This window comes from Microchirus variegatus (assembly GCF_963457635.1).
Source record: "Microchirus variegatus genome assembly, chromosome: 1".
Classification (NCBI taxonomy): domain Eukaryota; kingdom Metazoa; phylum Chordata; class Actinopteri; order Pleuronectiformes; family Soleidae; genus Microchirus; species Microchirus variegatus.
In genome coordinates this window covers 25,146,463-25,157,404 of record NC_139802.1, presented here as the reverse complement: position 1 = coordinate 25,157,404, position 10,942 = coordinate 25,146,463, and the positions used below count along the sequence as shown (strand labels likewise).

Below are 10,942 nucleotides of genomic sequence, written 5' to 3'. Positions count from 1 at the left end.
AAAACACAGCGTTCTCAGCAATGGCTGAACTGTTTCTTTTGGTACTTCAGGGCTTTGTAAACAAGGTAATGATGCAGTTAATTGGAACTTCCGGTCTAGGTCCACTTTAAGTACAAGTAAAAGTACTGGTCTAAAAATGTACTCAAGTTAAAGTCAAAAGGGATCTTTTTTTAAATGTACTCCGTTAATTATTTCAATCGGATACACATCTCATTGATTGTTTTTAATTAACAAATTAAAGTGCTGACAAAATAAAATATGTAAACACAAAAGGTATTAGTCAAAATGGGCCATTCACCTGTCATCATCTTTTTTTTACATTTGTTTTTTTTAACTCAGTAACAGATGTGATTACAGTACTTCCAAAAAACATGCTTAAGTAAAAGTAAAATTACACATTTTAAGTACATAAAAAATACTACTCAAACTACAAGGAACAAAACAAAGCCATGGAATTTAAATTATGAGTAATTTTTTCTTTTTAACCTAGTATAGAAGGTACAACCATATTTGCTGAGCCGAAGCTTTTATTTTTTTCAGATCAAGGTTTTTTTAATATTAAACATATTAAACTATTACACTGAGCGCAAGCTGTGATTGATTTTAATATGGACAAGGGAATGGAATGATTCAAAGTTAAAGGGATATTTCACTGTTAAGAAGATGAATGTCTATTAAAACTAGGTAATCTATGTAGTAGAAATGTGAAATAATATTTGAAGCAAGTGCCTTCTTGGCAGAAAGGCAGAAGAATGTATTTATCGCTCATGAATGACAACAACTCCCAGAATTCTCTGCGCTCGCTCCCTGCCATGGCTTGCGAATGCCGCCATTGTCACTCCGAGAGAAGCAGACACGTCCATGAGCAGACAGCGTGACTTGTCTGAAGACACAAATCCCAGAGGGGAATTAGTTGGCGGATACATTACGGACCTGTAAGTTACACAGGGTTGTTTTTTATGGTGCTTAATTGTACCGGGACGTGCAGTAAAAACAAGGAAAGGACAAGCAGTAAGTTCCCATTATTTGCCGGTCAGAGATTCAGAGTGGTGCTGAAGCTTAAAAGCTAAGCTAAGCTTGTTTGGAGTGTTGTTGAAGACAAAGCTGGACTAGGCTACATTTCCAGCAGGAAGACGTCACTGAGAGGTAAGACTGACGCTAATACTCCACTCTGTTTCTGCTCATAGTATACGATGTGATATAGTTTTCGGCAATAAAGTGACAACGTTGTAAAAGTAACGTTTGATAGACAAACACACGTTATATACACGTAATCTGTTAGCAAAGTAAAGCCACCCTGCTTTCGCTGGAGAACATTCAAATGTTTTAATGTTATTCATGTTTGTTCAAGAAGTCACAGACAATGTTGTCATTTTCAACTAATGTTATTCAAAGCTTATGTAGTATAGACAGCATTAGAATGTTCACAGCTCAGCTTTTTTCTGAAAGGTTTGTTTTCCTGGAAAAAAGTCAAATCTTCGTTCATATTTTATGTGTAATTGTATTCTTTGTCCTTTACAGGAGAAGCATGGTTTAAACAAATCTTGGAGAAAATCTTAACACCATCCAGTGTCTCCTCCTCTCACCTCTTCACCACTGTGACTCCTCCAGCTGTGCCACATCAGATTCTGTCACTGCTCTACATGTTTCATTATTTATTTTATCTTTGCATATTGTATTAGACATGCTTTTAGATGAATATGATAGTAAAACATTTTCCATTGTGAATAATAATTTTGTTCACCTTACCCTGCATCAGAATCAGAATACTTTTATTATCCCGAAGGATATTGTTTTTTGTTACATGCATTTGTACACCATAGTTAAAAACAGTAAAGACTAGTGGAAGGAGGCTGAATGGTTACTGATTTTGTTGTAACAACAAAATCAGTAACCATTCAGCCTCCTTCCACTTGTGTAATATTATAAGTAATAATATTACTTATAATATTACACAAGTTAGATTTACACAATAAAATGATGCAGTTGTCAGCAGTAAAGAACGTATCTCTAATTCTAATTCTGATCAACCATTTTCTCCAAGTTAAATCACTTTTCATCTAATGACACTCTAATGGACAAACACTAAGTACGGTGGCCCAGAGGTGTCAGGGCAAATACAAAAGCCACAACACGAATGCAAAAGCCACAACACAAATGCAAAAGCCACAACACGAATGCAAAAGCCCTAACACAAATACAAAAGCCACAACACAAATGCAAAAGCCACAACACGAATACAAAAGCCACAACACAAAAGCAAAAGCCACAATGGAAGTGACCTACAACGGAAGTGAACGGTACCGGATGTTGACATTTTATTTTTATTTTTATGGATGTTGATAATGCGGCGGTAAGGACCGTGATTATTAGTTAAATTATTAATTATATACTAATTAAAATACTAATTGTTATTAGGAATAATATCAACATGTTGAAGTAGTTTTATAACTCCCGATTCTTTCACTATGTTTCCTCAAGCAAATTAGTTCATCACGGATCTCGCACTATTTTCTCAGCAGCGAGTAAGTCCGTAACTTTATTGACATCATCCCCCGCCGGTCACACTCAGTCATGGTGCCACACCACAAAATCACTGTCTCCACCAATTCAACAGCAAACATCCCGAGAACACAGCAGGGCAGAACAACAACACTCAGAACATGCAGAGCAAACATCAAACATCAACACATCACAACAATAACACTTCCGTCAACACATAAGAACCCACTCCCATGAGTCTCTGCGCCATCAGCGCTCACTGTTCGCAGCCGGGTCTGCTCCCTTCACTACAATTTTTTTTTCAACACTAACTCGCGTGTTCATCACATTTAACAGTTACTTCATGAACCGATAGTGACGATAAGACAAACAGCCTGTGTGTTGTGGCTTTTGTATTTGTGTTGTGGCTTTTGCATTCGTGTTGTGGCTTTTGTATTCGTGTTGTGGCTTTTGCATTTGTGTTGTGGCTTTTGTATTTGTGTTGTGGCTTTTGCATTTGTGTTGTGGCTTTTGTATTCGTGTTGTGGCTTTTGCATTTGTGTTGTGGCTTTTGTATTCGTGTTGTGGCTTTTGCATTTGTGTTGTGGCTTTTGTAATTGTGTTGTGGCTTTTGTATTTGTGTTGTGGCTTTTGTATTTGTCCTGACACCTCTGGGCCACCGTAGGGCTAGAAAATAAACCACAAAATATATGAATTGAACTGTTTAATATTAATAATCATGAAAAGAAAATGCATCGTGCAAGCTCATCGTGAACATCAACAGTCTTCATAGACACAGTACTGCTTTCCAGGTCCCCTGATATCCTGAACAACACAGGTAAATCATATTTCCCCAGTCTCTGGATCCACTCCATGAAGTGACAGTAAGCTGTTGGTGATATTACTGGATGCAAAAAAGCACAAATCTAAGTATCTGCTCTTACAGTAGCATAGATGTAAATGAACTGTAGAGATGCTAAAGTTAGCTCTGCTGGCGTTACATATAAACATGGACAAATGTGGTGGTAAAAATAAATATAAAACAAAATACTCACTTTATACTCAGGCGGCCGTTTATCCCGTTTTCTTCATCCACTGAGCCAGTGTCCGGTGCCCACTGCCACCGTAACCGAGGCTGGTGGATTGCCTGCAGCGTAAGTGGAAAGAATTTCTAACAATGAAACTGTCTTTGTGTATATGTTCTGTAGGGTTGCCACCCGTCCCGTAAAATACGGAATCGTCCTTTATTTGGCAATTACGGAACGCGGTTTGTTCCGTATTTCCTTAAATATCCAATCCACATGTCTGTCACACACACATCAACACTAAAGATAAAGATGAAAGTAAAACACAGGGAATAATAATGCCAGCAAACTTGTCGTGGCGGGATTTACGTAGGATCCCGGCCGCCCCGGCTCCGGTCCTCTGTGCTCGTGCTGCTGTCACGGTTGCTTAGCAACAGACGCCAACCACGGTGAAATCAGTTTCATATTGGATATTCAACAGACATTCACTCCAGCTCCAGATCCAGGGGCACCCTCCTCTGCCTCTCCCCGGAGATGGGTGCATGATCACGGCTTGTTCAAAGACCGACCCATCGCTCTTGACTTCCGAGGTCTCATTTAGGGACCGTCAACAAATTACTGTTAAAATGACAATATTTACATTGATTTTAAAAAATTGATTAAATAAAAATATGGGAGGTGAAAATGTCATAAAAGGGGGTGTGTCTTGACTAGGCAGTCTAGTACTATGGTTCTTTACTGATTTGAAGTCTTTAGGTCACATGTTCAGGAAGCTATTGAGCTGAAATGCTAATATTTACATTAAAAAAATTATAAAAAATCTGGGAAGTATTTAAATGGAATAAAAAGAGGTGTGTCCTGACTAGGCAGTCTAGCACTATGATTCTGCACTGATTTGAAGTCTTTAGGTCACATGACTTGGGAGCTATTGAGCTAAAATGCTAATATTTACATTAAAAAAATTACAAAAAATATGGGAAGTGTTTAAATGGAATAAAAAAAGGTGTGTCCTGACTAGGCAGTCTAGCACTATGATTCTGCACTGATTTGAAGTCTTGAAGGACCCAGAGAACTGAGCAACCCACCACAGAAGGCTGCATAATGGACCACTCTCTGCAAGACCTGTTCCAACTTACGATCCGGAAGCAGTCAAGAGACATTTTTCGTAAAGCATGTTTGTTATTTGTGGTTTCTTTTGTAAATAAAGCTTCACTTTCTGTATGTACTTTATGTCTCTTATTCTCTTTTGTGACATGTCGTTCTCACTAAATAATAATAGTAATGAGGATAATTAGTAGTGTTATTATTATTAGTAGTATCATTATTAATAATAATAATAATAATAATGAGGATATTATTATTATTATTATTATTATTAATAATAATAATAATAATAATAATAATATTTGTATTATTATAATCATTGTTAAAAATGGGAGGAGGGGCATGACCATGTGTTCCAAAGGTGACCAATGAGTGATGGGAATGGGATTTTACCTTTGAACTGTCTGTGATTTCATCCAATGGTTGTTTGTGTCAGTCAGTGCAGGTCAGACGATTGCAAGATTGAAATGCTAATTAGAGCCATTCGCACCTAGTGGGGGTGTGCGAGCGGGCAATGTTGGATGTAACAGAGGCGGATCTCTATCCTTTTTAAATACTTTTATATCTCTTACTTTTTATGTTTATATTTTATTTTACCTTCTTTTACCTCCTGTTTTTAGTAAATTAGTAATTAAGTTTTCAGTGTTCAGCGCTTTGTGAGTTCCATGATAGTGTTTCCTCCCATCAAACAGAGCACCCAAATGGGGATTGAAGACCATGTACACACACCATCCATGATTACTGTCAGAGTACACAGAGTAAACTTTGTCATATTTCTGGAAAGGAGGGAAGCTCCATCCAGAGTGGGATGAACACCATCCCTTCTAATAAGACCAGGTTTTCCCCAAAAAAGTTGCCAATCCTGTGTGAAGCCCACGTTATTGTTAGGACAACCAGCTGTTGAATGATAACATGCGACTATACATGTCATCACTCGTTCTGTTAGGTAGAAGTCCAGAGAAACATACAGTGTCCGACATTCTCTTGGCATATTTACACACCGACTCAACATTAATTTTAGTGACCTCCGACTGGCGAAGCCGAATGTCGTTGCTGCCGACGTGAATAACGATTTTATTGAACCTACGATTAGCTTTAGCCAACAGCTTCAAATGAGATTCTATGTCGCCCGCTCTGGCCCCAGGAATGCAACGGACTGTGGTCGCTGGAGTCTTTAATGGACTCTCATAATGAGAACAGATTGTAAATATGATTTACAGATATTAAATTTACTCATATTGGACACTTGCCTTCATCTCTAACTGGAATACAAACAATTATAAAACAGGAGCCACACACACACACACACTACCAAGCCTTCTAATAAAACAATATTTTTATTATTTTGGCAAAAATTTAATATGTACAGCATATTTTAGAATAGTCATTTGACAACATTAAAATGCATCTGAACAGTGCTTCAGTGATGTGCTCTTAACCAGATTGCTCTGAAAAGCAAATGTGCTGTTTTCTGTCATGCATACATAATCTGTTTTCTTCAAGTGTGTGTCTCAGTCCTGTCACATGCAGTGGTTCTCAAAGTGGGGTTCGGGGAACACTGGGCGTCCGATACTCAAAGCTTGGGGGCCCACAAATATTTAGCAATACATTCAAAGTGATGCGTAATCGGGCAATACTGCGTGGATAATCTGTCAATCTTAAAATGATTGCTAAACTGTAGTTGCACAAGGACTTCTCACAACTGCCAGCGTTTTTGTCGGACAGAGTGCATCCAATAAGCCATTGCTTTAGCAACATCAGCTACTGTTTCTAAGAAGTCGGCCATGGCAGACAAGTGCGTACACATGTGGTGCACCTGAACGTGTCCCTCACCCCGAAACATTTGAGAACCCCTGTGTTAATGTCAACATCTGCACAGTTAAAGTAGTGACAGCAGTACCATGTCTACAACAAGTCAAGTCCTCCCATGCCTGTTCTGTCGAGTCATGGCAACTGTAGCGTTAGGCAACAGCAGTCAAAATGGCAGACATGCCGAATATAAAGCAGACACATAATCAGAAAGTAGACTAATAGTTAGACTAATACTCTAAATCAAGTATCAAGTTACATTTCTAGCAACACAACACACAGTCCTAACATCCTAAAGTACTCCATTACAGAAACATTTCCACTGGTACACGGGGCTGAACAAAATCTGAAACAACACAATTAGCAAATCACAAAGGCTGTGATCTATTTGTTCAATATTTGATTGTTCTCTGTGATTAAAAAAAAATGTTGGAAACAATTCATCTCTCAACTTGTTATTGGAATATTTAACCGTTAAAGGTGCAGTGTGTATAATTTAAGAGCTTATATCAAGAATAATTTAATACAATATTTATTTGACCCGGTCCTCACACTCATAATAAATATGTGCCAAATATGTGTTCCTTTTGCAAAAAGAAGACGAAAAAGAATCTGAGGGCCATTCCTCCAGTTTCTATCACTGTGGTGTTTCGTTATCCTTGTCTTTACCGAGTCTTGGATTTTATCTGGTTGCCATATGTATCTTCACCCCTAGATGCCACTAAATCCAGCACACTGTTCCGTTAATGTTCTGATGGTGATGCTCCATCATGTTTAAAATTTTCTACACAGTAACACTGAACTGAGGAAATCTTTAAACAAAAATTATAGCACAAATTAAATCTCAACTAGATATTTTAGTAAAATCATTCACCCCTACAATCTGTATATTATTCACCAAATGTCACACATTTTTATGAATCCGAAATTAAAAAATTACGACAATCATTTACCTGCCTGTTAGTATCATTTCAGAAACTATTTTTCCCCATTAGCAGTTTCTCTGATGCCAGTAGCTGGTGGTGAACCCAGTGACTAAACATGAAATTATATTGAGACATTTTGTGACAAAAAACATTTACAAGTGTAAGCAACTGGAATACTAGTGGATGTTATGAGGTGACACCCTCACAAATAAAAAGACTAAGACCAGGAACATTACAGTGCTCCATGCAGGACAGACAGAATGTGCAGTTGTGTTGCCGTTTTCACAGTTAATCTACAATCTTTTCTTTTCTTTTTTCTGGACATTGCTCCAATTTAGGAGATACAAAACTAGAAACTTTTAGAGTAAAAGAGTAGATTAATGCAATGAATTCATATTTCAGGTACAAAGACGGGGTGATGATAAAGTTGAGGAAGCCTCTCGCTCATTAATCGATTTGGTGGTTGTGAGTCGGGCTGCAACTAACTCATCATCTTCATAATTGATTAATCTTTTGATTATTTTCTCAATTAATATATTAGTTGTTTGGTCCATAAACACACAATGTTGAAAAATTAGGACGTTGTTAAATGTCTTGTTTTGTCTACAAACCAAAATGTTCAGTTTGAATGATTCCTTTGTTATATAGAGCAAAGAAACCAGAAAATATTCACATTTAAGAAGCTGAAAAATCAGAAAACTTAAAATAATAATAATAATAATAATAATACAAATACTGATTGAATAATTGATTAGTTGTTGCAGCTCAAGTTGTAAGATTAAGAGAGCGTCCAATAGCATTGTATGAACCTTTTCCATAGGGTTATGTACTGATTCAGATGCGGCAGAATCTATAGGGCAGCAAATGATAGTGATAGTGATAGTAGTCTTGAGACATAAACAGGACCTAAGGTGCAGTGTAAAATAAAGCCAGTGGGTGGCAGCAGAAGTCAACTGCAGCATGAATGTCATAAATGACTAAATGACTGTTGCTGTTTAAGATTGTTGAAGATTTTTGTTGCGTTGCGTTGTCCCGTACTAGCCATTATTAGCAATATCAGTCGATGACAACCACTACACAGTATTTGGCGCTCATTAACAGCATAGCAACACGTCTATAGATAAAAATCTAATTATACAGAAGTGCTATTGACGGAGTAGCAAATTGGATCTGAATTCAGGGAGCGTTCCTGTATAAAAAACATCCCAGGATCATTCAATTTATAGTTTCGACTACAAATGGAATGCACCATTAATCATCATTCAAAATAATTGTGGAGCACAATATATATGGTATCATAACCTCTATATCGTGATACGTATTGTATTGTATTGTGAGGTTGTAGGATATACCCAGCCTTAGTATTTCAGTAACTTGAAAATCATCCTTGTTCTGTATTGCATTAATACATTCATCAACCTCTACGTAAGTGGAAATTACATTTTTGAGCGTGTGCAGTATATGCTGCACTCAACCTGAAACCAAAATAGTATCATACAGCACAATAAAAGCTTTGTTTGAAAAACACAGAATGTATCCTGACAAAAGAATATACGAAAGCCTATTGTATGTATTTACAAAATAATAGATTTCAATACACAGTAAGCCAATTATCGTCTGTTCACGTGGAATACATAGTATATCAGCGTTCTGGACAGGAGATACAATACAAACATGCTTGTTTTAGTTTTTTTTTTTTACCTTGAAGTGCCTACAGTAAACATGACATTATGGATTTACACATCAGCATATCAAACCAGAAGAACCAGCTGTAATATCAAAATATGCCAAACATAAAAAAGGCCTTTTTTAAAACGTGGATTTGGAATTTCATCATGAAGAAAAATTAAACACAAAAAAATGAAACGAAATAAAACTTTATCAATACTTTACATATACAGTCTATACAGTACACATACAACATACACTTATGTGTGTGTACTGTATCTGTGAAGTGGTATCTCTCTCAGTTTTAACTATTTACACACTCTCCCGTGCACACGCCGTCACTGCCTCATACATTTTTGAGCAAAGGTATTTTAAGAATTTTGTTCACTTCTGCTTCTTGCACAGTTATCGTTTTATTGCTCTGGCTACATCCATTTTGTCATCTGTCACCCTGTGACTTTCACTGGTCAGCATCAAAAGTGTATTGCTACTTTATTCTTTAACAAGCTCAGCACTACCCTCTCACCGTGATCCCCTCCATCTCAGCCCACTGTACAGGTTATTTCCCTTAAAGTATAAAGGTAGTTTAGGGATTTATTCACGTCTTTGTGCTTCCAATATCCCAAACTTTTTTCACCCTTTTACACAGTGACACCCCATTTTTTACTTTGCCCTTACTTGTACTGTCATTCTGTCCTTCAATACCTCCTCTCATCTCCCCTCTGTCCTGACCTTCTCTCCATCTCACGCTTTCGTTCCGAAACCAGCTCCGCCACCACCGCTCTGCATGCTAAAATATTCTGTGAAGGATGGGAGTCGAGGGGGAAGCAGGGGAGAGTGGGTGGCCGGACGGGGGGGTATCGGAGGCGGGGGCAATATCGATGTCAAGTCAGCAGCAGTGGTGATGATCTTCTGCTCACTGTTCCTTGGCACCTCCGGCCCTTTACAGGCCACCGTCTCCTCCACCGTCTTCACTGGATCCTAGAGAACATGATAGAACATGATAGTTTTACACGTTCAACCTGGTCTCATCCTCAGAATATAGGTCATGTGTTGCCTTGGCCAGAAACTGGAATCTTGTGTCAGTAACACCATATTATATATCACAGGCTACCAGGGTGTCCTATATCACAGGCTTTCGGTCAGGGTATATTACACAGGCACAGGGTGTCCTTGTGTCAGACTGATGTCAACTATTTTCTCGATAATTTGAGTACTTGTCCATAAATGTCCACAAACCAGAATTTTTCAGTTTTTATTAATTGCTTCGTCAAACTTTTTAATGACTTTTTGATGAAACAGCACTTGAACTTAAATGTTACCTGACTGTGAAGTTAGTTTCATGTTGGACATCCCACCCACTGACTCTTTCATATCCAGCAGCAGTCTGCTTTCTTCAGACTATGAAAAAAAGCATCAGCGTAACATTTGATTTTGATAGTCCATTGTTGACTCTCTATTAGTAACATATATTCCTCTGCGTCGTCTCCGACTGCACAAAATATTTTTTAAGTGTCCGTCACTCCGTCAAGGGACAACAGAGACGACAAGAGCTGCGATTGGTCCTCAGGACAGGCCGAGCGAAGCTGCTCTGTGCCGGCTCACAGTGAGCACCGATCGTCCACAGAGGCGGAGCTGATCACTGCCGACAACGTCGATGCCAAACTATAAATACGTCATATCTTAATACACAAACCACATGTTTAGACTCTAAATGGCCAATTTTTCACCTCAAATTATCTTAAAACTGCGTTCTGTGACACAGAAAAGAGAGAAACGGCCACTGTTTCAACAACAACAGTCTTTCTCTCTCTCTTACTCTCTCGGACCCCATTGCTCACTGTAGCCAGAAGGACAACAACCTTGCGCAGCGACCCCTACTGATCCGGCGGGAAATTGCAGCGCGTATCCGCCCACAACGCATATAAG

General features: G+C 38.2%; 1 protein-coding gene across 1 annotated transcript in view; it reads right to left on the bottom strand.

The window, feature by feature from the left end:
- Positions 1 to 9,757: 9,757 nt before the first annotated feature.
- tmem145 (transmembrane protein 145) overlaps positions 9,758 to 10,942 on the bottom strand; it is a gene marked incomplete at its 3' end in the record, with an annotated part of 222,919 nt that continues 221,734 nt past the window's right edge. The window contains exon 15 of the mRNA XM_083886994.1: positions 9,758 to 9,994. Within this exon, the coding sequence (XP_083743120.1) occupies positions 9,758 to 9,994 (237 nt within the window). The remainder of the gene's footprint in view (positions 9,995 to 10,942) is intronic.